The sequence below is a fragment of the Pteropus alecto genome, unplaced genomic scaffold (genome assembly GCF_000325575.1).
Source record: "Pteropus alecto unplaced genomic scaffold, ASM32557v1 scaffold40, whole genome shotgun sequence".
In the NCBI taxonomy this organism is placed as follows: Eukaryota; Metazoa; Chordata; class Mammalia; order Chiroptera; family Pteropodidae; genus Pteropus; species Pteropus alecto.
Genome location: NW_006431919.1, coordinates 17,311,064 through 17,329,433, shown reverse-complemented (window position 1 = coordinate 17,329,433; position 18,370 = coordinate 17,311,064). Strand labels below are relative to the sequence as shown.

At 54.4% G+C, this 18,370-nt stretch overlaps 1 protein-coding gene and 1 long non-coding RNA gene across 2 annotated transcripts in view; both read left to right on the top strand.

Moving 5' to 3' along the window:
- The window catches only part of STK10 (serine/threonine kinase 10), an 88,744-nt gene that overhangs the window by 24,892 nt on the left and 45,482 nt on the right, over nucleotides 1-18,370 (top strand). Inside the window, exons 3-4 of the mRNA XM_006906513.2 lie at nucleotides 15,532-15,580; nucleotides 17,580-17,729. Of these exons, the coding sequence (XP_006906575.1) occupies nucleotides 15,532-15,580; nucleotides 17,580-17,729 (199 nt within the window). The remainder of the gene's footprint in view (nucleotides 1-15,531; nucleotides 15,581-17,579; nucleotides 17,730-18,370) is intronic.
- The window catches only part of LOC112475235, an 11,169-nt gene continuing 10,552 nt past the window's right edge, over nucleotides 17,754-18,370 (top strand). Inside the window, exon 1 of the long non-coding RNA XR_003044635.1 lies at nucleotides 17,754-17,988. This is a non-coding gene — a long non-coding RNA (uncharacterized LOC112475235). The remainder of the gene's footprint in view (nucleotides 17,989-18,370) is intronic.

The window sequence follows — 18,370 nt, the reverse complement described above, 5'->3', positions numbered from 1 at the left end:
TGTAATGGAAGTTTTCTAATGGCCGCATTCAAAAAAGCGAAAAGAAACTGATGAAATTAATTTAATTTACTTAACCTAGTATATCAAAAATAGTATCATTCTGACATGTAATCAATATAAAAATGAGATCATTTATTTGTTTTCCATTCCAAGCCTTCAGATCCGGTGTATTTTATGCGTACAGCACGTTCTTGATGCAAGAGCTAAATTTGCATCAGAAATCTGTGTTTAGATGTCATAAAACGTACAGTTTGTCATAAAATTGATCTATACTTAGGTATCATAAAATCTATAGTCGACAAAACAGATTCACAGGTTGTTCCAACATTCTTAGATGTCTCCCGGTAACAGACTCTAATGTCGGTTTTTAAATTTAAGTTAATTAAAAGTGAATAAAAACTAAATTTTTAACACTAGCCACACCGCAGGTGCTCCACAGCCACATGTGACTAGTGGCTACTGTACCGGACAGTGCACACGGGCCCCTGGAAGGGAGTCGGTCGTGCGTGGACCTCACGAATTTCCTCTGGTTAATCACTGGCCCTCCGCTCATCAGCCCCCCTCCCAGCCCCCAGCCCTGAGCCGGATTTCCGTCTCGGGGGGAGTCTTTCAAGGGTCGGTCTCTTTTTCTACATGAGAGAGAGAGGCATTTTTGGTACATGTTTAAACATCGACCCGTCTGAGAAGACCAGCCCTGGTTTGTAGCATCTGCCCATTCCTGTGATGTAAATGTTCCCACCAAGGTCAGTGTCAAGCTACAAAGGCGCCGTCGCCGATGCAGAGTCGGGGAAGCACAGGAGCTCTCCGTGTTGGCATCTTTCTGCCACGCAGTCCCAGGAGGTGTAAGTGCCGTCAGGAGTAGAGATACCAGTAGAAGATGGTAAAATTGCTCTGGCATCTTGAGTATCATCCTTGTTTTTAATATAATTTTAAAGCAAAAAGGTTACATAGCAGTTTTTCATACTGCGTCTAACAACCAGCTTGCAAAAATTCCTGAAAGTTTCACAGTCGGTCCTCCTGAGCCAGTGACAGCGGTGCCTCACGCACTGGCCCAGACCACAGGAGTGTTGACCACAGGGCTGTGGCCGGGCGTGATGCAGCCAACCACTCATTTGACAGACGAGCTAACTGGGGACCAGAGAGGGTCTGGGATTCATCCAGGGTTCCCCAGTGGATTAGTCACAAGGCCAGACACACAGAGGTCCTACTCACAGCACCCCACCCTCGAGAAGGCCCTTCCGAAGCTCTCTGTTGCCCTTGGAATATATTTGCTGATGAAAGAATGTCCAGACCTCTAGAACATTTTTATAAGAATTTATTTGAGCCAAAATTTTGAGGACGTGCCCAGAAGCAAGATCTCAATGGACTGAGAAAATGCTCCAGAGGATGGCAGATTCACAGCTCATTTTATACGGTCAGAATCAAAGCAGAGAACTAAGGAAGGTGCTGGAAGTCCATGCGTGGTAGGTTAGCGGGGGCAGGAGAAAGCAAAGTGGGGAGATCTCCGGGGTCGGCTAAAAAGCGGGATGGAGCCTCGCATACTTCTTTTACCTTGATGGGTGCAGGATAGTTAATAATGATCCTTCACAGCCCGGGGAGCTGGTATTTGGGAACAAGATAACACTGAGGGGTGCTGTGGTCTCCTGCTGTGGTGCAGTGGGCGTGCCCCAGGGGTCTGGAAAGGGAGATGACTCTGACATTTCAAAGGTGTGTGATCTTTAATGCACAAGAACAATGGACAAGGCTCACGTAAGCTAAAGATCGACTTTTGCTGAGGAAGCTGTAGGCCTGGGATGGGACGGCTCCCCATGACCTGCCCAGTTCGGAATTTGTGATCAGACTTGAGGTCACTGAGCTGGTCAGGCCTGCCAAGCCACCCCCTGAGCTTGTGGGGTCTACTCTGTTGCCCGCTTCTCGTTCACGTATTCTGGACCCGTTACCTGGTGCACGGGCTGATTACAGTCCGCCATCTGTCAGTGCCTTCCCGGGCCTCTTCTTCAGCTCTTGCAAACTTCTCGCAGGTCTTTGCTTATCTAGTGCCTCCCTCCAGACATGCCCTTCCCGCCGTGGTTACCAGCAGAATCCTCACTTCTTCCCTGGTCCTTCTAGGTGGACTTCCCCTCCTTGTCCTCTTCTCTCAGCCACATTCGTCCCCCTCATCCTACCAGTCACATTTCGGGCAGTTGTGAGTCTTGATGTCTACCTCCTCCTGCAGACAGGACCCTGCCCTCATCCCACCCAGGCCTGGTCCAGAGCAGCAGGGAGGAAGGAAGGTCCAGGTGGATGTCCTCATCACTCACCTCCGGCTGAGCCCTGGCCCGGGGGGACCGACGTCAGTGGGATACCTGCAGCCCTCAGAGGCTGCCCCGAAGCTGACATTGGCCTTGCTTTTGATCCAGGCGATTCCCCAGCGATTGGAAGCTTGTTGGGAGTTGAGGAGGAACCTGCCTTGCTCTAAAGCTGTTCCTTTGTGTGCCACCTGGAAGAGAAGCAAGGATGGCTGTGGGGTCCTGCTCTTGGGGGCCCCGAGGATTTTGACAGCTCCTTCCTGACCGCTGGTCTTATTCAGCCTTTGTGACAGGACAGCAAACCCTGACATCTTGCTCTGTCACCTTAACGCCCCAGGATTTCTCTGGAAGCTCGGGCGATCTTGGAGACTTAGCCCTGCGGTCCCGTCAGACAGCATTCTCCATTTATCTGTATAAACAAGTCTCTGTTGAATTCCTTCCTTGTGTTCTAGGCCCTGGGGATACAGAAATGACCCAAACAGGCCAGCTAGTGGTGGAAGCAGACAGTACGGCAGCAAATAAAGAAGTAAACGAGAGGATGTCAGCAATTGCTAAGTGTGGAGGAAGAAAAAATAATAAATGGGGAAATGCGATAGACGTTCCTGGGTTGGGGGCCAGAAGCAGATGCTTTAAATAGGATGGGTAGGGAAGGCCTTTCTCATGAAGTGACTTCTTAGCTGAGGTCCACAGGGCCAGATGGAGGGCAGACCTGCAAATACTGAGGGGCAGAAAGTGCCAGGTAGGGAGGATAGGATGTGCAAAGGCCCTGAGGCAGCACCAGCGAAGCCCATAGCGGGCCAGACAGGAGCCGTTGTGGCCGGAGCTTGGCAAAGGGGGAGAGGCAGAGGATGAGAGGAGAGGAGGCCAGACTGCCCGCGGCTTTGAGCGCTGACTGCTGAGCACCAGGCTGTGTGCCAGGCCCTGTCCTAGGGGCTGGGGATTCAGTAGTGAATGCAACACGGTCCTCGTGGAGCTTGTACTCTGCTGGGGAAGACAGCCGACAAGCACATAAACTCATAATCGGTACGTGGCCAGGATGCAGCCTTTCTGCAGAGGTGGCTTTCGAGAAGGAGCCAGTTGTTAACCTAAAAATAAAAAAGCTAACAAGTGAGGGACAGCAGGAGTTTATTCGAGATCAAAGAACAGCTATTCGGGAATCACTGGTTCAGGTAGAGACCCAGTATTCTGATTATGGGGTGAAGGTGAGGGGCGTGTATGAGCAGAGAAGGGAAGTAATTACGTGACTAGAAGGAAGAACCGTCTGAAGGTGTCCTTTAGCCGTACGTGGTGGTCGAATTCTAAAGAAGGTCCTTAACTTTCTCAGCCCTCGTCGTCAGGCGTGTGCTCTGCCGCTCGCTGTCCAAACAGACGTGTGGGATACAGTGTGGCTTTGGTCACGTCTGAAAGTTAGTTTGCTCCCTTCACACATCCCAGAGGTTTGAGGAGCAGGATGAGCAAGGCCGTTCCTCTGGCTCTGTTTTAAAACGGCTCCGCTTACGTCAGCTTTGCACTCAGTGGAGGAAGAGCCAAGGCTACAGCGCGTGCAGGAGCCCCCCTGAGGTTAGTGCGCTTCTGCCTCCGGGACAGCCACGGATCCGTGGGCCTGGGCTGGGGTGGAGGCGGTGGGGCGGGCAGGCGGGGTTCTGATCTTATTGTGGGGCGTCGTGGACTCCTAGAGGGTTTCAAGCAGGGCAGCGTCTGCCCTCTCCTCCAGCCATGAATCTGATGAACCTCAGTCCCTTCGATTCTTCTGTGCCTGTGCATCTCATGCATCCCCTTTCCGCTGCCCTGCAGTGGAGGAACTGGGTCCAGCCTTGTTTCCTGGTGTAAATGTGGATCTTAGCTAATCTCTGAGCCTCTCTCCCTGTCTCTCCCCCTCCCCGCCCCCCCCCTCAAATGGGGATGATGATAAAACCTTATCCCATTGCGAGGCGCACAGGTCAGGCACGGGCAGCAGTGTCTGGCACAAAATGGTTGCTTAGTTAATGCCATCGCCCCTCTCTCCCCTCCTCCTCTAGCCCTTTGTTTTCATTCCCACTGTGCCTTCCGACCTCTGGTTTCCTGCAGCGCGCGCCCCGCCTCTTCTGTTTCTCTGCCTTTCGCACTGTGAACCTTCCCGAGGCTTGGCCGTGATGCCACCCCCAAACAGTAGGAAAGGTGACATCAGGGGGAATGATGACATCAGCACAGAGGGAGGGAAGGACTTCCATGTGCACACAGCAGGCCCGGCCACCCCGTCCTGCCCTTGAGACCCGGCACAAGCCGAGTTCAAAAGTCCCTCTGCCCCACGTGTTTTATCTGGTCAGAAAGTTCCGCGTGGAGTTCATCTGCCCAGAAATCTCTTTGCTGACTACCAAAGCCGTGACTCCTTTGCTTGGCGTGGAGGGCCTCCGCCGTCACGCAGTCTTCCTGGGTTTCCCCCCAGCTATGAATATACTGTTCTTGGTGCTAAATAACCACAATATTTGTCTGACACTCTTGGTAGAGCCGCCTCTCCCAAACCTCATTTATTCTGTTACCTCTGTAATAGTTAACGTAAATGTTTTTAAGGTGACTCACTTTTTTAGAAATTAAATGTTTGTTTAAAAGGAAATTTTCGTCACACTACCCTAAATGGAAAACTAGGACCCACTTGCCACAAATAGGAATAAAAGACAATAAACGGTTCTGTTCTAGCCTGGTCCCCTTGCTTCCCAAAGCCTTCAGCCTGGGCAGGACGTTCCCTGTTAAAAGGGAGGCTGTCACATCAGGATCTTCAGCACTGGGTGGTCCTGGACGGGGAGAGAGGCCTGGGGCAGGCGCGTCGCCTCTGGTGCTGGGCAGTGCCCCGAACGCACCTCCTTACTCAGGGCCTCCACCTGGGCTCGTGTCCTGACGTGGAGTGAGGGGCGGCTGGGACGTTTGGGCCTGGCCAGGCCTCATAAGGACAAAGGTTGGGGATGGTCCTCTTAGGGACGAGGTGGCCAGGCTCAGTGACTTGTCTCGGGCCACTTGGGACAACGGAGCCTGGGCTGGGACCTGCCTGTGCTGGCCAGGAGGCCAGGGATCTGGTCCCCACAGCTCACTTCGTGGCTCCCATCGTCTGCACCTGGGCTTTTCCAGCGTTTTTAGCTGTGGGATCCTCTTCTGTCGGAATCCTCACGGAAGTCCTCGTGGGCCACAGGGAAAACAGCAGCTGCCCTGAGTTGGGGTGGCAGACCTCCCCCACTCCCAGGGTGGCCCCCAGAGCAGCGCTCAGGCCTCGCACATTCCGTGTGGTCTACACTGGAATTCGGCTCGTCCTCCGTGGACGGGAAGCCGTCCTGTGCATCACAGGGTATTGAACAGCCAGTAGCACCTCCCGTGTCCCCGCTCAGTTGTGACAACGAAAAACTTCTCCAGATGTTGCCAGGTGTGCCCTGGGGATGCAGAATCACCCCTGGTTGAGATCCACAGGCCTCCCGCTCGCGGCCTCTCGCCCTAGGGGGCAGGAGGGGGTCTCCCCTGGCAGGGAGGCTGTGAGCCACGGCCCCCCCACCGTGTGCCGAACCCTAGAGCGAGCCATACTGGGCCTGCAGACACATCTTGTTTGGCACGTGTGATGTTTTAGAAATTTGTCGCCAGTGTTTTGTCAGAAGATGTCACGTAACATTCTGGCCTTCTGGCTTTTCTCAAACAGCCCGGAGGTGGGCTGTCCAGGCTCGCGTTCTGCATGGCAGCAGTTGCCTGGGGCTGAGCGGCATCTGCCCCTGGAGCGGGATGTGACCTCCACTTAGCCTCAGGCCTCGCCGCTCCCTGACGCCCTCCCGACACCGAGGCTGAGGGCTGTTTGCCATTGGCAGGTGCCACTGTGTTTCCTAAAGTGGAAGTGAGGAGATATTTCTTCTCCCAGGTCTCTGCAGAACGGAGGGAACTAAAGATAATCAAGAGGATTCTTCCCAGCACAGTGCGTGAGCGGTCATTGTTTCCATCTGTGCAGCCTGCTTCGCCCATGTTAGGTGCCCAGACGTGATGGGCATGTAAACCAGGCCTCCTGGCCTTGGGAGTCCAGAAATAGGTTTGTGAAGGGTCTGTGAACGTCCCATACGTGTCTACCCAGTGTGTGTGTCTGTGTCACCCTGACTGCAGGCCTCTCGGGACGTGACTTCTTGTCTGAAAGTGAACCTTCTGCAAAGAGGAAGTGCAGGACCCAGGGTCACAAAGTGGGCGGTGGGTGGGAGCAGCTCTCTGTCCACACGTGTCCACGTGACCACATGTCACTGGCCAGGCTTTCTGTGGCTTGTTGCTTTGGGTTCAGAGGCCAGCTGTTGGTCACTGGCAGAGATTGCATCTCTGGCCTTAAAAAAGCCAGAACTGTAAAGAGAATGTGATGTTGGAAGGCAGCTGGCAGCACTGTGTATGTAGAAAGCCACTCAGCGGGGCAGAGGGGGCGCTGGGCTGGAGCCGGGAGACTGAGATCTTCCTGGATTTGGGGCGGACTCACTGTGTGACCCTAGCCAGCCTCTACCGCAGGCACCGTGGACCCTCCTGGTGTAGCTGGTGTCCCCCGGCCCAGAGCAGGTGGAGTCGCAGGGGTGCAGAGGGACAGGCCGGGTAACCTGGGGTTTGCCTGGAATCCCGCGTTGGAGTGGCCAGGCTGGGGTCTCTGTGTCACGTTCACAGGAGCAAGGGGGACGCTGCAGGCTGGCCACATTCCCAGGCTTCTCCCTGTGGATTTAATGCCCCATCTGACCCTGTCTGCCAGCTGTCATCTCCAGGGCACTCCACGTGCCCCTCACATCCCCGCTCACCCCTCCACTTCCTCGCACGTCCCATTTGCTCACAACGTGTGAGCAGGCCCTAAGTCATCCCACTTTACAGGTGAGCAGACTGAGGCTTACGTCTCCGAGCTCGTCCCAGAGGCGTGCCGTGCTGTTAGGCGGTGGCCGAAGAATCGGATTCCGGGTGTGTCGCGTCCAGTGCTGAAACCCCGTGTTCATCTTTGTTCGCACAGGCGTGAGGGTTCCTTGGAGGCCCGTGTCCCTCAGGTCATGATTTGAGGGGGGCCAGGGCTGCCCTGGGATGCAGTAAGACGTGAGCGCCCGCCCTGCACCGCCGCCCGGCTCTGCCTGCTGTGCCCGTCTCTCCATGTCGCCAGCGCCTCCCCTGGGTTTTAGATCCTGCTTGTCCCTTATGGACCGTCTCAAACGCCACAAACCTTCGCCGGTTTTAGTTGCCAGTGCTGTCTCCTTCCGGGTGAGCCTTCCAGCGGTGTGCCTGTATTTCCTGTGACCGTGCTCACTCCTAGTCTTGGGTTCCGGAGTCTGTCTCCTGACCTGGCCCCTGGGGTCACGTCCAGGGGCCAGGTCAGGAGACCTGGGGTCATGTCCCTCCGGGCAGAGGCAAGTCTGTCTCCTGACCTGGCCCCTGGGGTCACGTCCCTCGGGGCAGAGGCGTGGTGCTGGCTCATTCTTCTGTGTTTGCACCAGCCCAGGCACAGCTGGCTTTGGGGAATGGTGGCTGGGCAGACATGAGCAAATGGATCAAAAATATGCAGACACAGAGCCATCCCAGCGGCCGCAGGTCCGCTTTGCATCTGCCCGGAGTCTGGTCCTGACCCTGACCGTGGCGTCTCCTGGAAGGTGTTGTGATGAGGACGGAGTGATGGTGAGCGTCAGAAGCATGACGGGGACTCTCGTTTGTCACACTCTGGCTAGGCACCAGGCACTGTGCTTGTTGTTTTCACACGCCGTCTCGTTCGATGCCCCCAGATCGCTTCACGGGGGGAACGTGTCATCCTCATTTACAGAAGAGGAACTGGAGGCTCAGGGAGGCTAAGCATGTTGCCCAGAATCACCTAGGGGCAGCTTTTGGAGTCAAGGTCAGGGCATGTTGACCCCAAAGCCCCTGAACCTCTGGCCTAGACAGTACCAGAAGGAGTTAGGCACCCCTGAATTCCAGTCACCTTGGTGCTACCCCAGAGGTGCCCTGGGACTTGGGCGAGCACACGGGACATGGAGCCACCTCAGTCTGTCTCCTCACCAAGTAACTCCCACCCCAGGGGTTGTGGCACAGGAGCCAGACAGGCTCAGAGGCTCCCCAGCCTTGGCACACCGCATCCCTACCTAGGAACCCCAAGGTTGTCCCCTGCGCCCAGGTGCCCTTCCTTCCTGTTGGGGTGTTCACACAGGCTCAGGGGAGCCCGAGTTCCTTCCCCAGGCTGTCTGTGATTGTGGGGGGTGGGCGGGGGTGGAGGACCGAGGCCTGCATTCCTGGGAGGCCTGTGGGCACGGGTCACCCCACTCAATGGCCGCATTGTCTGAGCTGGCGGTGCGGGGGTTCTGGGGCTCCACCAGGGACAGGCGGCTGATGTGTGTGTGTGTTGACTGCTGTGTGTTTTTTCGGTGGCTGCCTCTGTGGACTCCTCTGTTGGGGAGCCAGAAGCCTCTGTCTTCCGTGCAGATAGGGTGTCCCCACGCCCCCCTCGAGGAGGCCTGGCAGGCTGATTGCAGCGCTTGCCTTGCTTCCCTGGGAAGAAGCAAGCCCGGAGAGGGGAGGGTGTGCTTGCCGGCGGCTGCACGCGTGTCAGGCAGGCCTGGGTTTATACCTGCTTCTCTTGCTTGGGAGCTGAATGGCTCTGGGGAGGCTGTTCCCCCCAACTCCAGACCTTTGCAAATAGGGTCAGTGTAACCGCTCACAGGAATACACGAAGGGGTGTTTACGAAGTGCTTATCATAGTGCCAGGTGCGCGTCCGTGCTGGGTGACGGCCGCCCTCACCTCTGCTCGCGTGGTGGCAGGACAGGGAGGGACCGGCTGGCTTCGTCTGGCTTTCTTTGCGGAATCCGACTGTCAGCTGTGTTAGTCACCCTTTGGTGTTTTGCCCTGATTTCTGGGCATCTTAAGGCCACTGAAATGTTCATTCAGATTCATTCATTTACTCACTCATTCATTGACTCATTTATTCATCAAACACGTATCGATCATGTACTATGTCCCAGGCTCTGCTAGTGGACGGACTTTTATAAATAAACCACCTATTCAATGATAAAGTGACGTCAGTCACCTTGAACCCTAAAATGTCAATGTTGCAAATGACCTTACAGCTGTTGAAAACGTCATTCTCTAGATGGGGAAACTGAGGCTCAAAGCAGGAAAGGGGTTATGACAGCCCTGTAGAAGGACCGTGGCATATCTGGGACCATGTCCGGACCTCCCAGCTGGGCCTTACTTAACTTTACTTCCAGGAGTGTGGCCAGCATTTATTTATTGAGCACCTTTGCAGGCCAGTGACCCTGCTGCCATCAGGAAAGGCCAGGGAGGTGAGGGGACCCAAGCCCAGGGCACTGTGTGGCCACCAGGATGTCGACGCCTCACCTCTGACTTGAATGTGCCTCCATTGTCTCTTGGGGACCGCTGGGCTGTGGCATTGCCGACCTGATTCTGCTGCTTGGCCCTGCCGTGTCTGGACCGTAAAAGTTAATGCTAATCCCTGTGGGTGGTCCAAGCCTGCTCTTATCTGGGCTGGGACGTCCTGGCTCCCTTATCTCCTGGTGAGCGAGCTCACTTGGTATGTGTGAGCTGATCAGTGGGGCCCAGGGAGGGCTGCAGCAAGGAGGCAGAGGGGCCCTTTCTCCTGCCCACCCAGGGGCTGTGTGTGACTTAAGCTTTTTGTGGCTTCCTCCTGGAGGCATTGGGGCAGGGAGGGGGGCGGGGGAGCGGGTGGAAGGGGTCACCTGGTCTCTTCCATCAAGGAGGTGAACAGAGCCCAGACTTGGCACTTAAATTGGTTCCAGTTCAGGTCCCAGTTCTGCCAGTTACAATTTGTGTGACCTTAATAACCTCCCTGGGCCTCAGTTTCCCCATCTGTAAAATGGGAATAAAATATCACCAAATGCTGACAATAATTGATAACACTTATCGAGCATTTATGTACTGTGTTTCAGGTAATGTTCTAAGTGCCTACCAGATGTTTTCCTGTTTAATCCTCAGAATAAACCCCATGAGGTATAGGCATTTTGTAGGACACCTGCCTCAAACAGTGTGACGTAATCCATACAAAGTGCTTGATGTAGGGCCTGGCACAGAGTAAGTGCTCAGTTCCAATTAAACACTGTGGATGGGGAAACTGAGGCTGGCCTGGGTTAGCCGACCTGGCAGCCGCTTCCCTTGAGAGGTGGAGTGAGACACGGTGACAGCTGTGCACGTGGGGTTTTTTGCACGTGTGTCATTGAGGAAGGCAGACGCATGGCTTGGCACAGCTTGGTGTCTTTTTAGCCCTGGACGGTTGACCTGGCAGAGAAGAGGGATTTTAAGTTCCGGTGCTTTCAGTCCTGAAGTCCATCAAGCCATGTCCCCATCTGCACAGAAGGTTCATAGTAACCCGTCCCATGGCAGCTTGGGAGGATGCTGGGCCCAGAACAGGGAGAATGCTTCTTGATCATCTGTGTGGGTACGGTGCTATAGTCCCAGCGGCTAAAATATTGCAGGTACAGAGTAGGTGCCTGATAAATCCACGAATGCATGAATGAATGATCGATCGATCAATCGATCAGAGAGGTGACGTGGCCAGGATCACGTCGCGAGGCCCTGACTCTTATGCTGCACCGTGACAGCTGCTTAATCTAAACCGATGGGGGATGCAGGTGAACATAAGTGTCCCGTTTCCTATGGCCTTCAGCCAGAGACGAAAGACAGTGACTAGAGCCGGTCTCCTGTCGGGCACCACCTGAGTGCGTGTGGGCCGAGGTCTCCGGGGAAACAGAGTGGAAGCTGGAGACCAGTCGTGCGGGGGGTGCTCATCTGACGAGAGGGCGGGGAATTCAAGCGCCTCCCTTCTAAGAGCGTGCTCCCTGCGTCCAAGCTCAGGCCAACCCGCCTTTTATTTTTTAAAAATACTCGTTGAAATACTCCATTTCAATCTGATCATCTTTCATGATGCAAATCCCTAAAGCCTCTTTGCCAATACCCAGGGCTTCTCAAACCATCACTTGGTAAAGACTCACCACATAATCTTACATCCTACTGAAGTCGCTGGCCCTTTGGTCAGAGGCAAGGGCTAAAGGGGACACTGATGGTGAATTTCAGGTTAATAAGGAGAGTAAAAGAGCTGATAATTCTGCCAGTTTGCCCCCAAGATTTCTCTACCACCATCTTACATTATGGTTTTATAGGGGGGAGAAGGGATGTGGTTCGAGGGTCCAGGCCTCTTGTTCTTTTGTGAAGTCTTACAGAGCAGTGGTTCTCCAAGTGGGGACCGGGGACCCGAGGCAGCATCTCCAGGGCATTTGTTAGGAACACAGATTCTTGGACTGTACACCAGCCCTGCTGACCCAGAGATGGGTGGGGCCCCCTCATTCGTGTTTGACAGTTTCCAGGTGATTCTGATGCATGCTCACACTACTAGTGTGGTATTCTTAGCTGGTCCCACCTAGAGATTCCTAGGAAAATCATATTTGCCCAACGGGATGGCATCCTCAACCTCCTCTCTCATTGCCCTAATTCAGCCTCATCGTCTCTTGCCAAATGTGGGATCAGATACTTTCAGTAACAAGTAGCAGGAAATCTCAACGCAAACCAACCTAAACTACAGAAGAAATTAACTGGCTTGCACGTTCTGTTTGAAGAGTCCAGAGGGAGGTCAGGTTTGAGGTCAAGTTCAAGCAGGGCTCCCTTAGCTGTGATTTTTCTCAGCCCTCTTCTTTGTCTCAGTTTTGTCTTCACACCGGTTTGCCTCGTGGTTGCAAGGTGGCTGCCTGCAGCCGTCAGGGCTGTGTGCTTCCTAATGGGCTCCAGAGGGAGACATCATGGCATCCCACAACATCAGGCAGAACTAATGAGCTTTGCTCTGATCAGACCAGCCCTGCACCAGCCCTCAGGGCCAGAGGCAGAGCATTTCCCTGAGAGGTTTAGTCCCCACTTCCACTGGGGTGAGGTGAGTCCCTTCCAGCTCTTCTGGCTGTTGCACGAAGGGAACGGAAGAATTGCTGTGTGTGCAGGGGAATACAGCCCTGGGGCTGCCCAGGGCACCGGGACTCATAAAATGGCCTTTTTCCTGTTTGCCCCCAAGCCACTGTCCCCTGCTTTCCAGGCCTTCAGAGATGACCCATCTCTGGATGTGTCACCCTGAAGCAGAAAACTGTCTCCAGCCCCCCTCGTTAAAACTCTTCAGAGCCTCTCCCCAGACATACGTGCAGCTCTCAGGACAAAGTTCATGCTCTGAGATGTTCACGTTCTAGTTCCAGTCGAGCTTTGTGGCCTGCTCCCTTCCCAGCCTTTGAACCCCGGGAAACACTCCACCTTCCGCGCGCCCCCGTGCAGCCCTGCCTCTGCACGTGCGGTATGCTGCCTGGAATGTCCTAGTCTGTCTTTACTTGGTAAATTTGCCCTTCAAAAGCCTAGCGCAGGTGTCTCCTCCTCTGGGAAGCTCTCCAGGCCAGGAGAGCCAACGTGGCCACAGGCTTCTGGGTAACGTAGTCACCATGTGCCTGTACCTCTCAGCCCCGTATCTGCCTCTGCCTGTGTTCTTGGGGTAGGGACCGGTCCGATTTGTCCTTGGGTCTCAGTCCCCAGGCTTGTCACACATTAGGAGCCCAGATAGTGTTTGTTGATCGAATATTACTTTTATGACCCTCACTCAGCCTAGCAATGACGGGGCATCTGGTAGACCCTCAGTTGATAATTGTCAATGGTCCTAACCGTTGATCAGAAACCTCACTTCTTCTCCAGGTTCTGAGGAAACCCCGAGCCACAAGCTACGTGTTGCCCTCTTGAGGGAGCACAGAGGATGAGGCTCTGATGGGTTCAGGGACTCGCCCCTCGGTACTGAGAGCTGCCGGATTTGGGGCTGGATGGGGGCTTAGAGGCCTTGAGCTTTGCACCCAGGAACCCCACCTCCCGAGGTGTGTCCTTCCACCCCAGGCCTGCCGGGGCTTCCGTTGTGGAGGGGTGCAGGCTCCCCACCGCCCTCAGATGAGTAGATGCGTCTGTAGCCAGGGGTCCTCTTTGGCTAGTTCTTTCCATTAAAAAAAAAAAAGGTTTATTTCTAATATTAAATTTCATAACATATTTGTTGACTAAATCATGGAACATACATACAGACCACCTGTAACCCTTCCCTGGGTATTGATGTGCTTCCAGTCTCTTCAAAGCATGTGTATTGAGTAACCTCCTAAGGTATTCAGGTGATTATTTTTATTATTACTTACCAAGGTTATTATTTTGTTAATTAAGCTCCCTGCAGCCCTGCCACCTGACAAGCTGAAAGGTAAATGTAAGACTCGTGTATTGGAACCCAGTAAGGACCATGTCATGAAAGGGACATTTTTTTTTTTTGCATCACACAAAGGGCACTAAGATATGAAACGCTTAAAATCAAAAGGGCAATGCATAAATAAATAATAAAACCAATGCATAAATAAATAATAAAACCAAAAGGACCAAAAAAAAAAAAAACCCTCAAGAAAAGAGAAGAAAAACCAAACCATTTTGCTATATGCGAGAGTGCAGTTGGGCAGTATTTACTGTAAGGTCGACGAGACGTCACTGTGACACGCGCTCTGGCTCTTCCCGAGGACAGCCGGGTCAAAGGAAGCGTCCGACTTCTGCGGTGAGGGCAGCAGGACAGCGATTTCCTAAAAGCACGTCATCGAGGTCCACAGACAGATTGCGACTGTCGAGGGTTTGCTCCTGGCCTAGGACCAGAAGTTGGTGCATTTACTGACGGGAATAAAATCAAAGCCGAGCTCAGAGCTTTCCAGCCGTCGGGGCAGGAAAATGAAAACTGAAAAGGAAGCGCAAGGGTCGTGGGGCTCTTGAACTGCAGGGGGGAAAGGCAAACCCGACCGGCCGAGTGCTCCATCTTTCCCGGTGTTGCAGTCTGGAGAGGCGGGGTCCTGGGGATGGACCTTGGCTGAGGGTGTTGTGTAAGGGATGGTTTCACAGGACGATGCAGGGGCCGCTGGGTGTGGCCACGTCTGCGGACGCCTCATGACAGCAGCAGGTGAGCTGATGCACCTGCTCGCTGGGGGTGCTTTTCTGTAGGAGCCTCGAGGGACTCTGAGTGCCGTTTCCTTTGCTGGAGATTTAACAAGCGCATGTTGATGTGTGTGGCTTTCAGTTAACTGTCTTGGCATCGTTGGCGGTAAAGGTGACGAGTGCCGTTTCACAGACGAGGAAATCGAGGCTCGGGGAGATTCAGGGGCTTACCCAAGGTCACATAGCCAGTGAGGTGGCCCCGCCAGGACTCAGGCTCAGTTCACTACTTTTCCCTTTTCAGCTGCACCCCTTAGACACACTGTACCCGCGGGCAGTGCGTCCGCCTCTCGGGTGGAGGGATTTCACAGCCAGCAGTGTCTCGAAGTTTGTGTCCCTTCCCACCCACCTGAATCCGTACTTTAAGGAAAAAGAGAAATCGCCTTTGCAGTTAACGCTCGGTGCCCAGAGTGAGTGAGGAAGCGTGAATCTGGAGGCCCGCGTCAGTACCTAATCGCTCTTTCCGTCCCCTGCACCGGGCCAGGGGCCCCTGGGTGGCCTCAGGGGGTCGTTCTCCCAGGGCCTGCCGCCAGCGGGTGAGCGGTAGGTGCATGTTGAATGAATGAATGAATGAATGAATGAATGCCCAAATAACCCTTGAATGAATGAATGAATGAATGAATGCATGAATGCCCAAATAACCTGGAGGTTAGAAAACCCGCTTTACAGTCTGGGCCCTGCCACCAAACAGTCTGTGCATCCTCGGTTGGTCACGTCACCTTCCTGGGCCTCGGTTTCTCCACCTGACTGGTCTTTAAGGCCTCAGGGTCCTGGTGTGCCGAGGTAGCCCTGGGCTCTGAGTGATGGAGAGAGGCAGGGGTCTGGTGTTGGCGTTCCAGGAGGGTACGGCTGGTTTGCGTGTGGGCGGAAGGCGTCCTCTTAGACACCTGGCGGTGGAGTGCAGGGAGTGGGGCCGCTGGCAGGTGGGGACAAGTGAGCAGGACAGGCCAGAGGGGAAAAGGAGGATGTGGGCTTCGTTCACTGAACCTGCAGGTTTCCATGGCAACCCGGTTTTCCTTTGAAGTGCCCCAGCAGTTCCTCTGGGTGCTGGAGCCTCCTGTGAGGGTTGGAGCCAGATTAGAGGGGTGGCACAGACTGGACAGGCCACGGGGCACCAGGAGGAGAGGCTGGTGAGCACGGGCTTGGGACCGGCTGGCCAGTCCCGCCGGGGCCGGGCGGGGGCCCTAGGGGTCCCCTCGCCTCACGCTGTGTGCATCCCTGCTCTTTGTCACTTTTGCCTTGTGTTTTCTGCAGATCATGATCGAGTTCTGTCCTGGGGGAGCTGTGGACGCCATCATGCTGGGTGAGTCTTCCTTGACCCAGTGCCGTGGTGCCAGAGTGGGCTCTTGTCTAGGATGGGCGTCCTTCACTCCCCCGCCCCAGGAATTCACCTGACCTGTTTGAGCACCTCCCCGCTGTGTCCCCTTTCGGAATCAGCGGTTGGGGTGGGTTCTTGGAGAGAAGGTAGAACACTCGTTGGAAGACCAACACTTTCTCTTCAAAAAGCCACGTGTCCTTGAGCTGGTCACTCGCCCCTTCGCGCTTCCTTGGCCATAAGACAGATGTGATGCCTCTTTTGCTTGACCCCACGGCACTCTTAGGAGGTGAAGAGGAGAAGTGCCCGAGGAAAGTTCTTTGAAAAGTGAGGATTCCAACCCATTTTGTAAGAGCTTAATGGCGATGTCAGATTTTGATGTCCCAGGCAAGCTTGAGCAGTAACTAAAAAGTATATTCGTAACCACCACCATTCGGTAAATAGTCACCGTATGCCAGAGATCGTGGTAGCTGCTTTCACATATCTGATCCTCGTGTGTGAAATCAGAAGCGGTCTCTGGCTTATTCTTGACCAGCTGACACGCAGAGAAGTGAAGGGAACTGCCAGAGTCACACAGCAGAGCTGGGACGTGAACCCAGTCTGGGTGACGCAGCTCCTGACCGCTGCCTCCCCCCACCCTGGCCTGCATCAGCCCCTGCTCTTGCCAGCCTGGTGGGCAGAGCATGGGGAAAGGCTGAGGGTTTGGGGCCCCAGAAGGTTGAGTGACTTGTCTGGGACTCAGTATAACGTAGCACCATCTGGCCACTTTTTTTATTGTGAAGGAGGCATTTCCCCCCGAGTTTATCTCAGGAATGTCTCGGATTTTAGCAGCCCTCTCCCATCTCGAGCTATGGTAATGCTGGCCTTCCTCGCAGAGGCCCTTGCCACTCCCACGGTTCCCAGGTGGGTACACACAGCAGGGAAACCGGATCCGGGTATATGTGACATAGCCCTTGGGTGTGCCTTTGAAGATTTTCATTGTGGAATCTAAGGAAAAAAGATGGTGCTCTTGTATGAGTTGAGACTGTCTGGGTTATAAAGAGTCAAAGATGATTCAAACTAGGTTAGCGAAAAAAAAAAGGTAGGGGAGGTGGGAGGGGGAATTTATTTGCACAAATAACTGAAAAGTTCAAGAGTGTCTGGCTTCAGGCACAGCTTGATCTGGGAGTTTTAAAAACGTTGTCACAGGAACTTTTCACCTTGCACATCTCCGGTACCACTGCCAGCCGGGGGACATTCCTTCCCCAGCCGCTCACATCAGGCTCCAGGCTGCTTCCGCTGCTGCTTCCATGACCTGGAATGCCCTGGCCCCCACCTTTTCTCCTCTCAGACACCTCTTCCTCCAAGACACAGCTCGAATGTCCTCTCCTCTGGGGAGGCTTTCAGTTCCGTGGGCGGAAGGAGTTCCCGCCCATCTTGCCCTTCCACACACTCGTACCCCCTCTGTGCCCAGCACTACTGCCCGTTTCCGTGTCCCTCTCTGCGTCCCTGCACTGAACGCAGCCTGACACGGAGTAGGCATCACTCGGCCTTGCTCACAAACGATCTCTGTCTCTCGGAAGGGGTTTGTTTATGAACCTGAACTCCGAGGGAAGACTGGCTGGTGCGTCCCTGCACTGAACGCAGCCTGACACGGAGTAAGCATCACTCGGCCTTGCTCACAAATGATCTCTGCCTCTCGGAAGGGATTTGTTTATGAACCTGAACTCCGAGGGAGTTCCTAATCTCAGATCTGTGACTTCCTACATGCGTGACCTTGAGCAAGTGACCCGGCCTCTCTGAGCCTCGGTCTCCCCATCTATAAGATGGGGTACTAATTGTGCCTGCTCCATAGGGTTACCGAGGTGCTTAGGCATGAACTTGGTTGACGGTAAGTGCCCGTTAGTGCTGGTGGCTTCTGCGGGCCTTGGACCTGGTGTGGGCTCCACACTGAGCTGCCTGCAGCGAGCTGACTTGCTGAGCTGACAACGGTTCTCTGTGTTTCCAGAGCTGGACAGAGGTCTCACCGAGCCCCAGATTCAGGTGGTTTGCCGCCAGATGCTGGAAGCTCTCAGCTTCCTGCACGGCAAGAGAATCATCCACCGGGACCTGAAGGCCGGCAATGTGCTGATGACCCTGGAGGGAGACATCAGGCTGGGTGAGGATGCTGCGGGGGAGGGCGGGAAGGCGGAGGGTGAGAGAGGGAGCCTTGGGCGAGTGTGGGAGCCTCCCCTCACTGCCGCCCGGGACGTTGGCAGTCCTCCCCGGCCCGCCCGGGACTACAGCGTGTGTACAGTTCCCATCAGTTCTCACTCGATGGTGACCTTTGTCCCCAGGGACATTTGGCAGTGTCTGGGGGCATCTTTGGTTGTCATGACGAGAGTCAAGGGGTGACCAGTGGCACCTGGCGTGTAGAGGTGAGGGATGCTCCACAGCCCAGAGCACACAGTGGCCCGCAGGGCGCGGTGGGGAGGTGCTGGTCCAGCCCTTCGCTCTTGCCCCCAGTCAGAGAATTTGAGTGACGGATAGAGGATGAGCCGGATCCATTCCCAGACAGGAAATAGTACGTCAGGCACACGCATCCAAAACTTATTTTTTTGTCTCCTCCCCCTTTGGGTTTTTAAAAAAATTATGGTAAAATACACGTAACATAAAATTTACCCTTTTAACCGTTTTTCACAGTACAGTTCAGTGGCCTTAAGATTCACATTGTCTTGCCACCATCTCTGCCACCCGTCTCCAGAACTTTTTCATCTTCCCAAACTGAAACTGTCCCCATCGAACACTAACCCCCACTCC